The following is a 20,829-nucleotide window of genomic DNA, read 5'->3' as shown; positions in this document are numbered from 1 at the left end:
TAAACACTTAGAATATGAATTACAATTAAATTCTGACCCTACGTGTTCAAATAACTAATTTTTATTGTTTATTAAATGCTATCGTTATGATATGAAACAATTTCACACAATCTTATTTTATTGCAGTTTTCGAAAAAATATTGTTTGCATCTCGAATGCAAAAAATTAACAGTTAAAATAAGGAAAGTCAATGAAAAAAGTTAAAAAAACAAGTATTTTAATGTTCCTCTGTTATAATAAAAAATAATTTATATTTTTATTTAATGAAAGCTCTAGAATGATGTGAAGTACAAGATATAAACTGTATAAAACCCAATGAACCACTCTACTCTATTCTTGGATCTTTGCTAAAAGAGCTGATCTTCTGTCGGTATTCTGGAAAAGTGCTCTAATCAGCTGCTTCAACTCGACGGGCTTGAACTGCAGGGCAAGAGGTCCTTTACCGTCAGCCCATCTATCATTAATATCCAACAAACTAGCACCGAGTACAAAATTCAGTTCATTCAGTTTGTACCAAGAAGAGACGTACAGACTTATCTCTTTGGGATCCGTGAATAGTTTCGGTCCACGCATAAAAATAACTTTCATTATTTCCACCAACTGTTCAGCTGCGTCACACGAAATGTCCTCGAATCTCACAACCGAAGTTATAATAATATTGCACAGAGAATTCAATATCACGCCAAGAGTTTTGTTATATATAGGATATGGCAGTACCTTATGCCAAACAGTTTTAAGTAACTCCTGCTGCCTTAAACACTGCCTTATGCTTTTCTCCGTGACTAACTCCAGTTTGTCCAAAGTGTGACCTGCAAGGCCAGATTCCTTCATTATCTCGTTTAATTGTTTCAGCTGTCCTTCCACGTAAGAAGTAAAAGTCTCGGAAGCTATCTTCTGCAATTGATATATTTCATCTTTAAACCCACAGTTATCCGTTTTTAAAACTGCCAACATTTTTGGGGAATACAGTCGATTCCATTCAGTTAATTTGAAGGTTATATAAAAGCAATTGTTGTGAAACAAAGCGACTTGTTGTGGTATTGTTTGCAACAGTTTTTTATGGTACTCAGGAACAAAACTGCTGTATTTTCTGAATATATTTTGTACTGTACAGAAGAGGCGACCTCCACAAACATCGGAAGCTGTGAGGGCTTGCTGAATAATTTTCTCGGTAAATTGGAGTAACTCGATAGTACTTTTGGAAACTGAACATTGTAGAAATTCATCTATGTTACATCCTAATGGATTGTTGGGATTATATGGAGTACCAACTTCTACTATGTCGTGCAAATCTTTCTTCATTATGTCCTGAGAGATTACAAGATATTCATTACACTTTTTGTTGATAAATAATATGTCCACGTTATTTGCATATTCAAATATCGATGCAGTATCTTCGGCAAATATGTGACAGTCCCTTAACACCTCTTCTAATGATTTAGTGTCTTCTATAATGACTTTATATTTCTGGAGTTCCGCTGCATTCGACGGAATAGTGTTCTGTAGACAGTTTTTTATTAGCAATTCTGATAAATTGTCTCTAATATCTAAGCCAATGTATCCCAAGGAAGTCAGTTCTTCATTTATGTGTACATTACAATTCTTTTTAAGGTATTCCAAAACAATTTTCAAATTAGAAAATACCTTCAAATATCCACATTTTTTTGTGGCATCTTCTGTAACAACTTTGAGGATGTGATACTTATCGTCTTCACTAATGTTTATTTTAACAGTGCAATCTACAACTGGCACAAAAACATAGTTCCACAAAGATTTGGCAAAACTATGCAAAGGATATACCACAGAATTTTTAAAATATAAAGCAAAAAGGGCCTGCTCTAAGTTATTGATGTCTTTTTTAATTTTTATAACAATAGATTTCTCATCTTCATTTTCACTTATATTAATATTGTCTGTAAATACATTTTTCAGTTCATTTAAAAGTATATTCTTTTTAGTGTTGATATTAACTTTCAGCTCATCTATTACTTCAATGTATTCATCATCGGGAATTTCATTTATCAATTTCTCCAAATTACAGATCAACTTCATCGAGTTTAAATACATTTTTGAATCTAATAACTCTGTGAAATTAACTAAAGATTCATTAATGTGGCACAGATTAAATACCACATGTAAGGCAAAATTAATGCTTTCTAAAGAAGTTATATGTTTCTCCAGTTCATTCTGGGAATTTAGCAATTCCTTCTTTATTGCATGTTCGGCATTATTTTTTAATGTCTTTATTTCTTCTTCAATTTCAAGTGCTTTATTCAACAAAATTCTATTTTGTTTAGGCCTTCCACTATATTTTACATAAACGTTTTCGATGTAACGTATAACCTCAATTTTTATTATTTCTATTGTTGACTTTAGTTCCGGTACTTTTTTATTAACTTCATCAAGCTCAACTTTTTCTGCTGATGACAGCACTTCTTCAAGGAAATGCATTTTGCACACAATAACTCAAACAGGTGTAATGAATGTTAAGTTACTGGAAAATATAAATATAAATGAGTGTAACCTAACATTTAAAATTGAACTTAAACTGTCAACGTCAACAATCGATTTGAGATTTGACAGTATACTGTCAACAATGTCAACGGTCGTGTTCCTTTGTTAGAATAGGCTTTTTTTCGCGACTGAATATTGGTGAATATCTGAATACATCTATCTCTTTTGATCTTAGTTATCCTGTGGGAGTTTAAATCTCTTCACTCACTCAAACTATACATACAACGACATACGACTTCACTCGCGAAAAAAATACTATTGTTCAGTTCAGCATGCAGTAGAGGATAGTGATAAGGTATCGATCAACTGTAGACGGTGTGGAGAGAAAGGGAGATAGTTTGGATACTTTTTCTCTCGCTAATCGTTGAAAAAGTGAAAAAGTAGTTGCATTAGCCAATCGCGTGCCAGCGTGAGAGAGAGAAAGAGAGAGTACCCAAACTATCTCTTTCTCTCTCTATCACTTGTCTGCACTGTCGTAAATATGTTTCCTCCATGTAATATGCAATGCTCTATGTTGAAAATTTCTAATAGCACGAAAATTTTCAAAAAACTAGAGTGCTTTTCTAAGGATGGCACCGCAGAAAACTGGGGTCTCTGAACACGCTGGGATATTCGGTTCTTCTGTAAGTGACCTGTTAAGAAGAAAAATCATTATTAGTTCTATTGAGAAAGAAGGCGGAGCCATCTATACGGTAAAGGTTCAATTAATTCTCCAGCGAATGTGAGGTTGTTACAGTTAGCTACCTACTAAAAAATTCTTCAGCAGTTTAGTGCAGCTTCTAGGAGATAGATGACAGCATGAAGATTTGGAACTATTTAATGTAACTTGATTGGTCAATTGACACAAGTGAGCGTTCCACTTCACTGATCATAAAAATAAATTGGAATGATGTATTTCTACGTTAAACATATTTGGATATGGTATGTATGAGGTAATTAATTGAGTAATTATTAGGTGAGGTAATTTGTAGACAGGGTTTTTCCCATACTAAAATGCAAGTTTTTTTTAGAATTGTATGTAGTAAATTTTATAAAATTTTAATATATTTTTAAGTTATTTTCAAAATAATAAAAACCGCGAAACATAAAAATTAATATGGCCAATGAAATGAAGTTTTGATTAGTCATAGAGAAAGGAACACTGTCTTTTTGTACGACTTTCAAAAATCAAAGAACATTATTTATTTTTAAAATTGTGGAATCATTTACTTTTCATTTACAATTTTTTACATCGCTTACGCTTACGCTTGAAAAGTGTTTGAGTGTATAGATAATGGGGAGGTTCGATTCTGAAATATATATTTAAATAATTTTGTATTCAATTTTGTTAATTAAGTGCCACATACACTTGCGTGCTGATACTGCTGACACTTCTGTCAATTGCTCGTTGATGGAATTAGAATTAGAGGAATATGGAGTATGGAGTTTATTTTTGACAGAATCAGGACTATCAGGAGTATATTTCTTAAATAAATATTTATAAGCTTGTGTCCATTTAAATTAATCGCATTCAGGAAGTGTTTTCCTTTTCTAGTAATTTTTAATTGTCTCACGGTGGATTAGTTGGAAGCACTGAAAAAGAAAGTATATTGACAAGTGTTATTAGTCATCAGCGTATGTCGATTCAAAAGTTATGATATTTGAAAAGAAAAGCTTTTTATTTGAGGAAAATGGCAAAAAATCCGCAAGAAGTCGTTTTTGAGGGTTGGTTGACGAAATCTCCTCCAACAAAACGAATCTGGAGAGCTGTAAGTTGGGTTTAACCAATTGGAGTTATCACCATTTTTTTATCATAGATTGTAACCAGCCACCACAAATTAATGATTCATATATTAAATACCTAGTTAGTGGCTGCAGATATACTGTGCACTTATCAGTTTTTTTTTGTTGTGTTGATTGTAGAGATGGAGGAGGAGATGGTTTTTGTTGACACATTCAGGGGAACTCCCGGGACAATATATATTAACATATTATACTGATAGGAACTGTAGAAAACTGAAGGGGATTATTGATTTAGATCATTGTGAACAAGTAGATTTAGGTTTAAAGTTAGATGAGAGAAAATTAAAGTTCGATCATGTATTCGATATAAGGACACCTACCCGTACTTATTACCTAGCTGCTGATTCAGATAGTGAAATGAGGTCTTGGGTTAACTGCATTTGCAAGGTCTGTGGATTGAAATCCACTAATGACGAAGAAGACGGTAAGTTTTTGAATCTTAAAATATGTTAGCTTATGTTTTTTTGTTTGTTTTTAGTCAAATCTGTATCCTGTCCAGATGTAGAAATAGAAGAAATACCTGAAAGCCGAAGAGAGACTTTGTTAAATAATTTCAACGAAACCCCACCTATATCACCTGTTACAACTAACCCCTACATACCCATATCGGAATGTATCACGGGAAAATCGCCTATTTTTGATCCTAAGGTAAATAATTCTTTGTTATTAAACAATTTTCGCAATAAAAATAATTGTCTTGTAGGATTTTAAGACTCTCTTGGAGTACAACATGAAAAATTCCTTTTTTAAATCTGAACATGTCAACGAGAGTTACGAGCTTCCTCAGAGAAATTATTTGAATTGCATCAATATTACACAGGATCCTCGTTTTTACGATTGTCCTAGAAAATTGGCACCTCCAGTTACAATGAAAAGTACCAGTACCATGGAAAAAAATCATTCTCCTCTGCAAAGTCCAACAGACTCTGACAGTGTCTTCAATGATGAGGATTGGGTTCATAATTCTGCCGACTTAAGTAAGTAGGTTTACAAACATAAAGTGGAAATTTGAAAAAAAAAACAAAAACGTTTCGTCGGTTTTATTATGACATTCTCAGGACTCTGTGTTCACCTTAATTTATGTAGTACGTAAGTCAGTGACGATTCCAGGAGTTCTCAATAAGTTTTAACAAATTCGATTATTATTCACAATTTTGATTATTGAAAAATTATTAACACTTTTTAGCTGCCATTAAAAAACCCTTTGCAAGTTTGTAAACATCCTGTACGTTGAGGTACGTTCCTTTAATTCCAGATACTTCGAGAAATACCAGACCCTCAGATAGTTCTGCCGACGTGGACATCATAGCAACACAGAAGTTCACGAAAAGCAACGGCGACAACAAACTCGCCGTTGCTCCACCGCCGAGACCCCCGAAACCCACCCACAAAGCGCCGCCACCGTGTTACCTTAACCTCACTCCTTCCAGAACGAGGTAAGAGAATTTTTCCCGCTCGGTTAACACCTTTCAACTGTCCGTGTGATTTCAGCAAAGAAGTGGATGAAAACGAACAGCCTAAAACGACCAAGGAATCTCAGAAAATTTTGACGGACGAGACGTACGATCTTCCTCGCTCTCACTTTGTCGAAAGTGAAGCTACGCTGAGAAAAGGCGCGCACTGTTATAATAACGCAGTTCCGGTCAGTTGCGTGGAGGGAACCATCTTCAGATACGACGTTTCTCTAAAACCGGGCACAAGCACCAGTACAACGGTAAGGAGCTTTGTGTGAATGTTTATCGCTTTCCTTGGTAGCGGAGAATTTGAATTTTGTCATGAAAGTCAGTCGGTGGGAGTTAAATTATAGTACACCTTAAATTTTCTATTTAGCTGCTAGAGGGCGCTACGTATGCTAGATTTAAAGTGTTAAAAGGGCCATAACTTTTTTACTCGCAGCTTTATGGCAAGATTTCACGTCGCTTTATCTTCTCTCTGCAGATTTTTAAATATGATATAGAAGAAGGCCAGGACGAGCCCCCCTCCCCCGCCCATTCCCACAGCTCCTCGACGGCAGTCTACTCCAACCTCCCTAGTCCGTTATACTGCGAGGGCCAGCTGATGCCCCCTCCCGCTGTCAACCGCGACTTGAAACCAAAAAGGAAATTGTCCGATTCCCACTCTATATCGTCGAATAACGAGCCACCTTCCCCGAGAAATGCTCCCTCGGTGGACAGAAAGCTAAAGCCTCCGACACCTTTACAGGTAGGTCCAGATTGTTTTTGGAACAAATTTTAATTTATCGTGCATGTATAAGTAAGAGGTTTATCCGGATTTCGACTGTTTCACGTGATACAAAAAAAAAGAAAACAAAATTTCTCGGTTTCTAAAAAAAATTTGATGTTTGGTCGAGAAAAAGTATGTGGCATGGTTCGATTTTTTCATCAAGTGTTACGACAGGTAGATTACTAAAAAATAATGATAATTTGTTATACAGGATGTCATGATATTCGTGCATACCGACAGTAGTACTGTAAATTAAAAAAAAATCAATTCTTGCCTTTTTTTTTAAATTAAATTTGAACAAAATTTGATTATAGCATTATTAGGCAACAATTAAATAAGAAGACGTTGCTTTGTATAAAAAAAAAAAATTTTTACGCAAAAGTCAAATAAAAATTATAAATAAATTATTCTGTCGTGGTCTACGTACACGATTGCCACCAATTACATACTTTCTAAAATATTTGACCTGCCCTTGTTCTCGGGCCAGGTTCTGTGGGTGCTGACCCACTATCGAAGCCCTTAGGTCCGCCCAGATGTTCACTTGTCATTGGCCCTAAGGTCACTACGGATGAACTCTAACTGGTGGAGTGTAACTCTTCCATCTAAAAAAATGAAACAAAACAAACATTTATTCGTTTTCCATTGTTGTAACGTTGCGAAACCCGCAGGAGGCGCACATGAGGAAGCACTTCAACGTGGAGGAGGACCAACGAAAGGTCAGGGCAGCCCCGAGCCCCACGCCTCCCAGCCTGGGCCGATCTCACGACAGCCTTCTGTCTCCGAACGACAACGAACAGATTTACCATTACGTCACGAGTAGGATGCAGTACCTGGACCTAGATCTCGAAGGTACCAGCTCCAGTTTCTCAAGTAACAGTACACAGACGTTGCCTGCGAGGAGTCAGGCAGACACCGTCTACAAGCAAGTGGACTTCATGAAGACGCAGGCCTTCAACATCACTAGAAACATTCTAGAGAAGGAGAGGCAGGAGCCCGTCACCTTTTCCAAGAAGTAGTTTATTTTTTTCCTCCTCTGGCACCACCTCTCTTTTGTTTTGGTAGCTCCGCATGTGCTATTCCGATCTTGAGTGGATACTTTCCGTTGCTCTTTTTGCAAGTACGCGAGTACTTGGCAATCAAGAGCGGTGCCTTTGCAGTATTCGAGAGGATAATTCTAGGGCTAGCGTTAGTCTATGCCGGCCATACAAGTCTGTTTAGAAACAAATTATAAGATGGTTTGCCTAAGATATTCAAGTAGAAGCGGGATGTGGGAAAACGCTAGATAGTCGTCGTAGCACCCGATATATCGCGGTATTTTCGTCGCGGTTTACCGAAACGCACTCTCCTTCCTATCCACGTCCACAGCGCACCTTAAAATAATTAAAAATGCCGGTTACGGAAGAGAAAAGCGGAACATTCTGTGCGGGATTGCGTTTGAACTCTTTTATGTACAGGGTGTCGCGATTTATAGGTCAAATATTTTTAAAAATAGATGGTAGGGCAGCAAACTGTAACTTCCTCAAAATTTGCAAATTCTAAGCTCGTTTCAATTTATTTTAAGCGGCGATTTTTGAATATTCCGTTGTTCTACAACCCTTGGCTCGGCTTATATTGTAAAAAGCACAAATAGTTTGTGTAAAAGTGGAAAACTGTATTTTTTCATCAAATTAATGAAATTAATATAAATACAAATACAAGGTGATTCCGAAATTAAGTCAAATTTTTTTATAACTAGTAAAACTTGTTAAAAATAATTTTTTCCAATACCGTTTTTAAAAAAACGCTATTTTTTGCTTTTTCGAGGGCATAAATTAATTTGGAAAAAATTATATTGCAGCCAAAAGCGAAAAATAAAGTTTTACTTATTTTTTTGGCAGTTTTTGATAAATTGGAAGGCCTTATTTTGGTGTTATTTAAAAATTCGAAATTGAAAAAACATCTTATTTTCAGTAGTTCTACACGCTGTTAAAAATATGAACCAACTTAGGAATCACCCTGTATACCAGCAACTGTTACATCCTTGAACATATTTAGAATTTAAAAAAAATAGTTCATAAAATTGTAACATGCTTAACAGTTCTGATTTTGGGGAAGTCGTAGTCTTCATAAAAGATTACAACTCACATGATTGTCGAGCTTATGCAACCAACATTGCACGATTAATACAGTCGATTAGAAATCCCTAAATCTTAGCGACGCCAGTTGTTACGATTTTTTTATAATGAACAGTGACAAACTGTTGCTTCTACGTTCAAAATAATGTGATGTTATTGTTTTTTTAATTTTTACCAATGCGAAGGAAAATTGCAAACAAAACTACTGGTCACGTGGCTTGTAATCATTTATGAAGGCTCTTGGAGTATCTGAACAGGATATTCTTGGGGTCTATTTAGTAACAAATACTCGACCTTCTTTTGTTTTTTACTTAAAAAACACCCTGTATAAGCGATAACATTTGTACACAACAATCGACTATCTAGCATACTTTTTAAGTGTGATTTTTTGAAGTTTAAGGCTTACGCATTTAGTTTTTTATATATTAATAGAGAAATATTAAAAAAAATATGTAGATATAGGATTTTATAAAACTGTTAATTTTTAATCAGTTGTTTTTATCAATGTATTTATATGTACTTCTTGCTTTTGTAAAAGCACAATTTTTCCAAAACGATATCAAAACGCATATCTTCAAATCGATTTCATTCAAAATCTGCTATATCGTCGAATTCTCTCCGGTTCAGCACTTTATCGATAAATTGCCATAGATTTCCTTGCAAAGTATGGATAACGTAACATTTTAGGTGTACAGAGCAAGCCATGGAAATGTCGAAACAATCGCAACCAGTTTGACGTGATATACTGTCAAGTAGATGTGCGATTGTTTTATGACTGAACAAAGCCGACCCAGCTGTCAGCATTGAATTGCATCCAAGTTAAAAAAGAACAATAAAAAAAAATACTAAATTATGTGTTGAAAAATTGTGGTTTTTGTGGCAGCCTTTAAAATTATTATAATTGAATATTCCCCACAAATAAGTATCTATTTACTGGATGAAAGGAAAATAGAAAAATTGATAATTATTTTAAATCGTAAAAGATAAGTGTTTTCTAAGTGTACTACGGTGAGATAATATAGAGACAAAGATGTTTTTTATATTCAGTAATAGTTGAATAAAAAACATTTCGTATCGCGGGAATCTTAGCCTAAAGCATATTAAACCGAAATTTTGTAGGCTATTTATATAAAGAAAATATATTTTAGTATAAACATGTAAGGCTTATCCTAATTTTCCCGCGACGCCCTGTATATCAAAATTTATGTGATGTATGTTTTCTCATTTAATTTTTATATAAAATTTATGTTCTACGCTTTTTTATAATGTACTTTAGCTTGTGTAGAAATATCACCTTTTCAGTTGGAAGTCTTCCTTATGTCAACGTCTTTGTTAATTTTGTACAAAATGAATTGATTTCATCCTCTCAAAAACGATGCGCACTGAATTTTCGACCCATACAAATCAAAATAATATTACTGTTAAAGCTTTAAATTTTAATAAGTGGCCATCTTATGAAGTTATGAAATTCATATCATAATAGATTAATATTTTTTTATTCTTTATATATTGATGTATTGTTAGGATATAGTCCATTTATAAAAATTTTAATGATGTTATACACCACACTGTATACAAATATAGAATTATTACAGAACTTTCCCGTTTCTTTTCACGAACTTAATTTGAGAATATAAATGGTATGTGATATAAGTAGAAAATTAGTCGAACTTAGAGTGGTGGCGATTTTATTATAAAATCCCTGTCCTTATTTTCATCAGAGTGGCTCATATACCAGAGCGACCTACTGCAGTAGGTACAAAATAATGCTTTACGTCGGTAGGCACTGAGGGTGGATTGTAAAAAAACTTGGATTAATTTTTAAACTTAAATTATCAAATGGTATGTTGTACAATACGTAATTGAGGGTTGGTTACCTAACCGCCCGTTTTACAAAGTTGGCAGTGCATTTTTGTTCATCCGAACTGCTGTGTCCGTGCATTTGAACTACTAAAGAAGAAATATGACGCCTTTGTGAGAATAACCTTAAAAAACATTAATTGACTGACACATGCCTTGTAGGTTATTTTTCACAGAACCACCTACTGCAGTAGGTACAAAATAATGCTTTATGTCGGTAGGCACTGGGGTGGATTGTAAAAAACTTGGGTTAATTTTTAAACTTAAATTATCAAATGGTATGTTGTACAATACGTAATTGAGGGTTGGTTACCTAACCGCCCGTTTTACAAAGTTGGTAGTGCATTTTTGTTCATCCGAACTGCTGTGTCCGTGCATTTAAACTACTAAAGAAGAAATATGACGCCTTTGTGAGAATAACCTTAAAAAACATTAATTGACTGACATATGCCTTATAGGTTATTTTTCACAGAGCCACCTACTGCAGTAGGTACAAAATAACACTGTGCCGGTAGGCATTGACATATGCTTTATAGGTTATTTTTCACAGAGCCACCTACTGCAGTAGGTACAGAATAACACTGTGCCGATACGCATTGACATGCTTTATAGGTTATTTTTCACAAAGCCACCTACTGCAGTAGGTACAAAATAACACTTTGCCGGTAGGCATTGACATATGCTTTATAGGTTATTTCTCACAGAGCAACCTACTTTTTAGGAAATTAAGGTGTTAGTTGTGTTCATAGAGTAATTCAAAATAGCTTCTAATAGTCAGTAGCATGTACGTTTTGAAAATATGTCAAAATTTAATGTTTTGAATCAAATACGATTGTATCCTACTGTTGAAAACCATTTTTAATGCACTAGGAACAAAGCTATTAAAATTTATCAAGAGGGAAATGCAGAAAAAAACAAGTAGGTTTTTATTAAAAATTTATTTGAATTAACGTTTATATAAATTTTTGTTATTTGTTATATTACATTCAAGTATATTTTATTCTTATTACACAAGGTTTTTGAAAGATGCTATAAAGTTCAGAGACTAATAGAATACAATGTGAAAAAGACGGTCGTTTCCTATAGACCGTCTTTCGTTTTTAACAAATATTGTGCGTAAGCACGTTTTTTTTTTTGTTAATTATTTATTATAAAGTAACCCGCTCGAATCGTCACAAAAATTTTCCTACCCCCTATTTTCGAGGGTGCTGAACACGAATCTGAAGTTATTTTTCTGCGGTCGAACCAAGTTCCCGAGAAATTTTTTTTCAAAATTCTAACCTGGATATTTCACAGAACTACTGTATGTAGTTTTCAGAACTTCCCCAATGAACATTGTTCAAGAAACATATTTTAATAAATTTCAAGTAAAAAAAATGTGTATTTAATAAATAACAATTATTTCTCGCTTCAGTCCGCCATTTGCGATTCGTGATGTCGTCGAAGTTCCCCCCGCCACTCTCATTCATCTGCGAGCAACCCAAAAAAAAATTTGTCTCAAAATGTCGCTATTAAAAAGAATGTAACCAGTGACCCTTACAAGACAGTTGAAAATGACCCCACTAACACTTTTAGCAGTCTAAAAAATTGTATGACCTAAAATTGACTTAAAAAAATCATTTTTGGCGTTCCGTATCTCAAAAACAAAGGACAATAGTCTCGTGGCCCACAAGAAAATGAACTTTGGGTTTTTTAATGTTCTATTAGTCCCCGAATTTAGGGCACCGTTTTCGAGTACCCTGTATATCTAGCTTTAGAATCTTTAAATAATAATATATTACAATTAAAGTAAAGTCATTGAGACACAGAAAGCGTTTTTGAGACTCGCTCATAATATCGAACAAAATTCCGATAATGACATGAGGCGCGAAAAAATAATTTCAATTAAAATACAGGGTCTCCCAAAAATAACTGTCAAAATTTTGTCTGAGTAAAATCCCTGAAATTTTGAATTAATACTGACGACTTAACAATGTAACGCTAAAATAAAATTTTTCACAATCTGAAAAAATACATTATCACCACTTTAATTTTTTTTTTAATCTTATTTTTACAACATTAATTACATCCTAGTCGTAATCTTTATTGCGTGTGTGAAAATAGATCACGGCGGGTGTGTTACTTACTTTTATTAGAAAAAATATTAGTTATAAATATTAGTATGTTTTATCGTTATCAGAACGTTTAGGAATTACGTGTAACTTAATTAACAACCAAGCGAATATAACGAACAAATACAGCAACTCGACTAAAAAAATTGGTTATAAAAGCTGGATCTGTTTATTGTGATAGTATTTGATTAACCCGTGGCGGTACCCTTAGGCAGCGCGGCTGCGATAATATCGTAATAGTAAATGCAAAATACTGTACTGTTATGGGAAACGATTCTCAGAAATTGACCCGCCGTTTCCGTCAATTCCTTCTGCAGAGCGGTGAGACCGGAAGGCACCTTCTGAGGTGCGGCCGTCGACGATTCTATGATGTCCAAGAAGAAATCCTTAACACGTTGCTCTGAAAAAACATTTGAATATCGGTGCCACCCAGGCTACGGTCGGTTTAATTTTAACACTTACTGACGATCGCCTTCACTTTATGATCGGGCTTCCCGATGTCCAATATCTGCTGCTTCAAGTTGGCCTCTGCCGCTTGGAACATTTCCGGCAGCTCGTACTTCTGCTGCGCCTCTTTCAAGTCATTCACCACTTGCTCGGCCACGTTCGGCAGAGTTTCATTTAAATCTCTGAAAATTTTATTGATTCGTTGTAGAAAACGGGATTGTTACAAAATGATAACAGTGGTAAGTTTTAGGAGTCACAAGTCATTGTTTAAGTTGCACTTAAACTATTGTCTACGCCGCTACAGGGCAGCTCCTGAACCCGGTTGTATGTGCGCTTATCAGTGTTGCCTTCCGTTATTTTATTAAACCAACTGCATGAAACTAACCAAGTAGCAGAGAGTGAGACTGCAATGGAAAATAATTTTGTAAAAGCAGATTGCTTTTGTACGACTCGTCGTATTTTTTTTGTTAATGCAGACGAAGTCCCGAATATAAACATTTTTCCTGTTCACCATACACACAATTCACGAAAACTTACTTATCATTCTTAACGGATTGCAGCAAGATGGAGATGTGTTCCTTTAAGGAGTCTTTGAAAGGTGCGATAGACTGTAGATCGGCACCTGCGTTGCTGATCGTCACTAGCAAAACCGTGGCTACGGAAATGAGTCGGAATGTCCTCATCTTTAAGTCGATCAGTCTCTCCTCGTCCAGCATAAACGTCTGAAAAACCGTTTAGTTTAAATAATGATAAAGGACGATAGAACAGACGATTTACCTCCGGATATTGCGCGTCTTCCTCCCAATCTAAAAGATCGACGCAGGACTGTAGGAATCCTTTCTTTAGAATGTTTCTTATGAATTTTTCGTATTCCACATCGGCCGGTACAGGCTCGCTCGTGTTCACGTGCTTTAGCAACCATTTACGAGTGTGTTCCAACCCATCTAAAAAAAAAACTTTAATAATGCATGACTGATTGCCAACTAACGACTTACCGTTTTGAATGGAAAGAAAATCTGCAAACTTCTTCCTCTCCAAATCGACGCTACAAGCGATGATGTCCGGCCTGGCCATCTGAAGGGTGAAATTGGCCATATCCAGCTGCATTAAATCCAGAGTCTAAAAAAAACCAATTTAAAAAACGTTCGTCGATCCCTCCTTTATATTTATACCTCCAAAATACCTTTGAATGTATCAATTACATCCTCGGTTTCCGTCAATTCTTTGATTCTGTCGTCCCTTACCGGTGCGCACAACTTAGACATAACCGAGATCACGTATTGTGCGTAATGCTACAAGAATTAATAGTTAAGTTAAAACGTCTCTTTTTTAAGAACTTAACTCGGCAAACCTTAAAATCTAACGTTCCTTTTTCAGCTTGCTGTTTGATAAGTTCGCTATCTAATATTTCGGAAATTTGTTGCTTTATTCTGGTATGTTGAGGTAGTAATACGGCAAATAACCCCTGCTTTATTTCTTCCAATAAATTAAAAGCCTGAAAAACGCAATAAAAATAACAACTATCTCATTTTCGATCTACTGTGAACGGCAAATATGAAATAAATTCTCAAAGTATTCAAATATTTTACAAGAATGTTTTGGCAGGTTGATTTTTAATTACAATTCATTTATTCAAAAAAATGCAAAAAATAGTTAAAGCCTTGTCTTGGCAACAGCAATACTGCATATTTTATCTTAAACCTTGTTACAACATACATAAGTTAATGCCGATACAAAAAAAAAAAATATGAGTGAATCATCATCTTTATTCCATATAAAGCTCTTACAACCTACAAGTAACCTTGTCCTTGTCTGTTGTGGTCGTTACACTTTTTTTATACCTGGAAGGTCTTGGAAATTTATTTTGTCTGTAAACATGGTCAGTTTTCATAAAAAACAACATTCAATATTCTTCCACCTTACACTCTTAAAAGAAAAAAATTATATTGACATAATTTTTAATAACAGACACACTGAAAATAAAATGCGACTAACCTGAGCGTAGTTAGGTGGGTCCTCGGCTAGTTGTTCCCTTAGAACGTCCCAAAACGCTTTGTGCATGGTTTCCTTGATCATCTTCTGAATGCTATTGGGTGGCGGTTCGGCTCTCTTCAACTTAAAATCTTCATCGACCACGATTTGGTGAACCAAAGCCATGTCTCTCATTCCATTAGCTGCCTGCATTATTTCTTCTAAAGACACGAATTTTGGAGGCGAAGCAGCGGTGAGACCACTCGTTACCATGAATTGCTGAGATGTAGTTCTCTGTCTAAAAAGGTTGCATTAACAAATAAGCAAATATTTTATAAATCTTCGTATGTTAAAAAATTTGTGAATATAAAACAATCCTGGTTAGTACTAAAAAATTGCAAAACAAAAAAATATCACCCACTACTCACATCAAGGATCAACGTAAATATATCATAACATACCCAAAGAACCCTAATCTCCCATTTACAACCCTAAATAAAGATATTTTTATTCAATTTTTTTATGTAAAATTGTAGCATCATGTAACAAATTATTTTTAAATATGACAGACAATGTAAATGTAATATGCTGTGAATTATTTATCATGCGCTCAAATTACTTACCTTTTTTCTGTAAATCCAGAAGTTCCATCATCGCTGGTATAGGAGCATTCGCTGGTAGTCCTAATTCTTGGTAAAGTACCAGTCTCTTTTGGTTCACTAGGTACATTTTTGTCACTTTGACTCATTTTATCACACAATGTATTTTCACAATCAACCACTTCTATGAGCTAAAACTGTTGCAAATACTTTAGAAACGAGGCCAGAGAACTATTTTCAGACGCAAATTGAGCAATTTATAACAACAAGAAAGGGAACAAGTTAATGCAAGGCTGAAGGCTGCCGTAATTGTGCCGAGATGGAGACAGTGCTAAAACGCAGTTCATTCATATCTTGATCAAACTTATTCTGTCAATTTATGACTAATACAACTGGAATAAGTATGACTATTTCACATTATTATGTAAGGATAGGTATTAACTTACATTGTTTTAATTTCACAAAAATTTTGAATTTTTCTTAAGTCGTCAATGTTAAATGACAAAACGTCAGTTGGCTCAGCTGTTTATTGTTTACCAACACCAACAATTCTCAAAATGTGTTCAAAATTATTTCTGTTGTAGGGAATTTTTATTCTCTATTTTGGTATAACTTCTGCAACTACGGAGTTAATTTTGCAAACTGTATCACTTTTGTATCACAAAACGTATACAATTTATAGGGTTTCGATATTAACGAAACTTTCTCAACACCTCATACTCTGAAATTGGAAAAAAAAATAGAGTAACCCAGAGTTAAAAAAAAAACGTGCATTCAATATTTCAGACACCGTTCAGTGAGGTGAATTAAAACGAATGCAGTTCATGCACACTAATGGACTAATGGAATACGCTTTTATCTTTGACAGATTTTAGATTTATAAACCGCCAAGTTAGAGTTAGAAGGTTATGTAAAATTGTTTGTCATTTTTGTTTTCATAATATCCAAATAATAAATATTACAAAGGTGATAATTAAAATATATTTTCTAACATGAGTTCGCAATCAGTTTACGAAGCAGCCCATAAAGGAGACTTTGAATATGTTCGATCTAAAGTGGAAGAAGACCCTAAATTGTTACTGACAACTGATTCTGTAAGTATGAATTATTTTTGCTTTGTCCTTTGTACGTGAAGTTTTAAATATTTTATAGAATGCACGTATGCTGATACACTGGGCGGTCCTCAGTGGCAATTTAAAACTTGTAACTTACTTAATTGAACTTGGATCGCCAGTAAATTCCTTGGATGACACGGACACAACACCTCTCATTTTAGCAAGCTCTGCTGGACATTCTGAAATTGTTAAATTAATACTAGAAAAAGGCGATAATGTGAACCATAAATCCATAAATGGACATTCGTCACTTCAGTATGCTGCTTCCAAAGGATGGACTGAGGTACCTTTTTAAATTAACTGTTTTGAAGTGCTAAATGTATTTCTGTATAGATTTGTAGGTTATTACTGGAAAATGATGCAGACATCAACATAACTGACACAAGAGGAAGCACGCCATTACATAGAGCTGCATCGAAAGGAAATATTGAAATAGTAAGGATATTCCTCAATTATATCGATAAGTTAAGAATTAACCAGAAGGACGTCTACGGCAACACTCCTTTACATTTAGCTTGTGAGGAAGATCGACAAGAAGTCGCTGTGTTGCTAGTGGAAAATAGAGCTGATGTCGAAACGAAAAATAGAGACAACCAGACACCGCTCGATTTGTGCAGTCCTAAATTAGCCAAGTTAATTAAGAATAAGTTGGAAAACATTAAATGATCCTACAATTTATTTGTGCTTTGTAATTTTTAATATATTTATTTCTAATGTGGCTGCAGTATTTTTTATTTATACTTACCTCCTTATATTGATTTAAGGGTAAATAAATTCATTTCCAATATTTAAAAATTTGGCAATAAAAATGCACTTTAAACATAATTCTGTAGGCATTGCAGAACTTGTTCCTTGGTACCAAAAGTCTGCTAGCATAGCTTAAAAGCTAGTATATCACAAGGTTGATAACAATGGCGTACGATTTAAATAAAAATGATGAAAATCAATTAAAAATGTATATGTTACTAGTGAAATAGTTCAGCTTATATTCAGTGACATAATATTACACGTTTTTTATGCAAATATCCTATTTTTGTACTTGAAAATGGCATTTAACAAAAACTGATTTTTTAAACAGTAAATTTTTAACACGAATATATTTTTGCACACAGTTTATCAGTTCACTCGATGGCTGCTTACCATTTTTTCACATTACTATACTACCTACTTACAGTAACGCATTTTTACTGTGACTGGAAAGTTGGCCTGTTTTTTATTTTTGTATAAATCATTATTTATTAGACTATTTATAAAAATATAAAAGTACAACGAATTTGACAAATAGTTGTAGTCTAGCACTCTCGCAGTGTATAAATTTTACAATGTTTACATATAAACTTTTATAAACACAAACTATGCTTTAATTGCGCCATCTATTGACGGGAAGTTCAACTAAAATCTTATACCGTTGTCCTTACAGACTGGAGTTAATTGAATAACAAGTTTTCTGTAATCCGCGATTATTTTTAAGATGCAAGCGCACCAAGCGGCGAAAGCAGTAAGCTCCGAAACAAGGTAATTTTGACATTGCCGTTCGCGTTTACACATTTATTTCAACATTTGTCTTATTTGCCATTATTATTAGTAATTTTGTTATCAAACTGCGGTTATTTGACTTTTGTGTTATTTTATAGGTTTCAAATATTTCATAAATAAATTTTAAGGCAAGTATTTTTGTTTACTTTATTTGTCTCTAGCATTACAATGTAATGTACATTTTATTAAGTTATAACTATGAACTTATCCGTTGTGGAATACATTTCCTATTTACATATATATGCTAACGAAAACTCTCGTTGTATATTAGGAGAGGCAGTTTTTAAGGCTGATTATGTGGTACTATATGGGAAAATTGAGCAAAGTTAATTTAAATTTAGAAATTTATATTATGTCTGCAGACTAGTGCTCTTACTTACTAACAATCCTCATGAAATTCAGGGAGTATTATCTATCGGCAATAATATTTTGAAAATTTCTTCAGTGGTTTGATGAAAACTTAATTCTGGATTTTTCTTGGACCATGAAGAGCAACCTTGAACTGAACAATAATAGTTTGACAGTTTCTTCTTTCTATCCATAACTGCTGAAATTTTCCTCACTATTTTCTTAAAATAACAGTGTTCAAAAAACGAACACTAAATACAGTTTTAAATAAAATACAAAACGAAATGTCACACACAGAAGAAATATTTACCTTGTTTCGCTAGTATCACTTGTCACCGCCAGAGGGCGAGCTCTTAGCTGCATTCGCGAATAGCATGTCTATTGTTTAGTACGTCACAAGGCTGATAGTAACGGCGTCTGATTCGAATTAAAACTTGGAAAATCGATTAAAAATTGAGACAATTATCAATTTCTTTGCAGAACAGCAGTCAGTGGCAAAACAATACACGTTTTTTTTTCGTATGTTGTAGTACATTGCCTTGAACTAGTTAGAGCATCTAAAAAAAAACCTTCTTGTAACTCTTTTTACATATCCAGTAACTTTCACGTAGATCGTATGGGTATCTTGGTATTCAAACAGCAGCAATGTGAAGACTTGTGAAAATTGTAGTCATGCAATTCCGTGTGCTTGACGAGATTATCCTTTAACATACAGGTATTTATGAAGTCATTGACCAAGTAGAAATATTGATCTATATCCTGCACTATATCCCAGTAGCGTACGCTCTCTGTAGGATACGGAGAAAACCAAGTCCCCACTCTCGTATTTCGGGGTCGGAAAATCGACACACGCCTCAACCGAGTACTACAACTACGTCCGCTAAAGACTAAAGCAGTTGCGTATCGCTATTATGTTCGAACCATAGATTTATTTTCCCTCGAACGCTCCGCAATATGTAATCAGAGCTAGCCAAAATGTTAGCAACCATTGTGATATGATTTTACTAGCCGCAGACGCCTATGTGGCTCCGTGAGGCCCCACCAGGTAAATGTTTATGTGTAATTTGTCGTTGTAAGGGCCGATTTGCCCACCACCCCCGGTGTCTCCCACATTTACATAATTCTCAACAATTTTTTATAATGCCATCTCCGTAAAGGTGCCGATCGATAATATTAGCGGTTATTTTTATAAATGCATACATGACTGATAATAGCTGACCTAAATGGTAGGTAGGGGTGGATGGGGAAGGGTGTAATTTGGGTAAATATGCACGTTTGCTGTTTGATTCGCATTCTCTGGCGTTATCATTATCTCTCGCAGTGTTTACTAAGTGAAAGTTTAAAAAATACAAGTTTTGTTACGGGGTAAAGTCGGGGTAGTATCGAGAAAAGTAATTTTAGGTTAAATTAATTAGTAATAATAAGATGCAGACAATTATTACGAGGAAAATGACAATAGAAATTATATTGTAAGTATTTTTTGTTCTTACAGATTATATAATGGTAATATTTCTTCCACAATTCAATTCACGAGTAATTCCACATAAAACAGATTAATATTAATTTCATTTTGTTGATTTCTTAATTGGTATCTTTACGCATGTTTTATTTTGTGACAAGTATCCATTTCCAGCTTATTAACATTATTTCTCAGACTGATAATTCCAAATTCGAGATATCTATCAATGAATTAAATTATTAAACAATTTTGTAAATCGCATTTTGAAAATAAAGAACTTTTTGCGAGTAAGTCGATATAAAAGTTTATTCCATTCGTTCTACCTTTAAATAGGGACTAATTCATATTCTATTATGTAATGTATTCCAGTTTAGCCAAGTTTTGTAGACATTTATCAAAATATTAAAGTACCTAAATCGTAAGACTGGCGCATGCACCAAAAATTAGAAAAATTTGTAATTGCCGTGTAGATAAGATATCTTAGGAAAGTCTTTATGAAAATTTTGCCATTCGAACGCTTATATTTTCAAATTTAATCTCTTAATATGGCCATTTCGTGGACCATCAAAATAACCCTCGCAGATTTTGCTATTTGTGTCGAATTAGACGAACGTCGACTGTAAATCCAATGTATCTAATTTTCGAGGAACGATTTCAAATTTTCTGTCATAGAGAAACTAAATTTTTTTAAATTAATTAATAAATCTGTTAGAGACAATTGCAGATGCGAAATATGCTCAATATGTTGTG

The 20,829-nt window shown here is 34.3% G+C and overlaps 4 protein-coding genes across 4 annotated transcripts; 2 read left to right on the top strand and 2 right to left on the bottom strand.

The window, feature by feature from the left end:
- Window positions 1-203: 203 nt before the first annotated feature.
- On the bottom strand, window positions 204-2,548 carry LOC108915321 (centromere/kinetochore protein zw10 homolog). The gene has a single exon (XM_018721316.1). It carries the CDS (start codon window positions 2,449-2,451, stop codon window positions 331-333), a length of 2,121 nt encoding a protein of 706 aa, XP_018576832.1. The 5' UTR covers window positions 2,452-2,548; the 3' UTR covers window positions 204-330.
- Window positions 2,549-3,715: 1,167 nt separating this feature from the next.
- Window positions 3,716-8,234, top strand: LOC108915322 (GRB2-associated-binding protein 1). The gene is made up of 9 exons (XM_018721317.1): window positions 3,716-4,086; window positions 4,168-4,262; window positions 4,417-4,720; window positions 4,775-4,944; window positions 5,000-5,273; window positions 5,552-5,732; window positions 5,788-6,010; window positions 6,235-6,498; window positions 7,188-8,234. Exons 2-9 carry the CDS (start codon window positions 4,185-4,187, stop codon window positions 7,533-7,535), a joined length of 1,842 nt encoding a protein of 613 aa, XP_018576833.1. The 5' UTR covers window positions 3,716-4,086; window positions 4,168-4,184; the 3' UTR covers window positions 7,536-8,234.
- A 4,544-nt stretch (window positions 8,235-12,778) lies between these two features.
- On the bottom strand, window positions 12,779-16,202 carry LOC108915332 (T-complex protein 11-like protein 1). Its single transcript, XM_018721339.2, has 10 exons — window positions 16,068-16,202; window positions 15,646-15,818; window positions 15,047-15,320; window positions 14,403-14,546; window positions 14,224-14,343; window positions 14,047-14,170; window positions 13,829-13,995; window positions 13,589-13,773; window positions 13,067-13,233; window positions 12,779-13,004 (listed from the first exon to the last, which is right to left on the bottom strand). Exons 2-10 carry the CDS (start codon window positions 15,768-15,770, stop codon window positions 12,793-12,795), a joined length of 1,518 nt encoding a protein of 505 aa, XP_018576855.1. The 5' UTR covers window positions 15,771-15,818; window positions 16,068-16,202; the 3' UTR covers window positions 12,779-12,792.
- Window positions 16,203-16,512: 310 nt separating this feature from the next.
- LOC108915325 (26S proteasome non-ATPase regulatory subunit 10-like) lies at window positions 16,513-17,454 on the top strand. The gene is made up of 3 exons (XM_018721323.1): window positions 16,513-16,715; window positions 16,774-17,019; window positions 17,070-17,454. The coding sequence occupies exons 1-3, from the start codon at window positions 16,614-16,616 to the stop codon at window positions 17,400-17,402; spliced, it is 681 nt and encodes a 226-aa protein (XP_018576839.1). The 5' UTR covers window positions 16,513-16,613; the 3' UTR covers window positions 17,403-17,454.
- Window positions 17,455-20,829: the final 3,375 nt, after the last annotated feature.

Source organism: Anoplophora glabripennis, unplaced genomic scaffold, assembly GCF_000390285.2.
Source record: "Anoplophora glabripennis isolate ALB-LARVAE unplaced genomic scaffold, Agla_2.0 scaffold589, whole genome shotgun sequence".
Taxonomy (NCBI): Eukaryota; Metazoa; Arthropoda; class Insecta; order Coleoptera; family Cerambycidae; genus Anoplophora; species Anoplophora glabripennis.
This window is presented reverse-complemented; position numbering and strand designations above follow the sequence as displayed.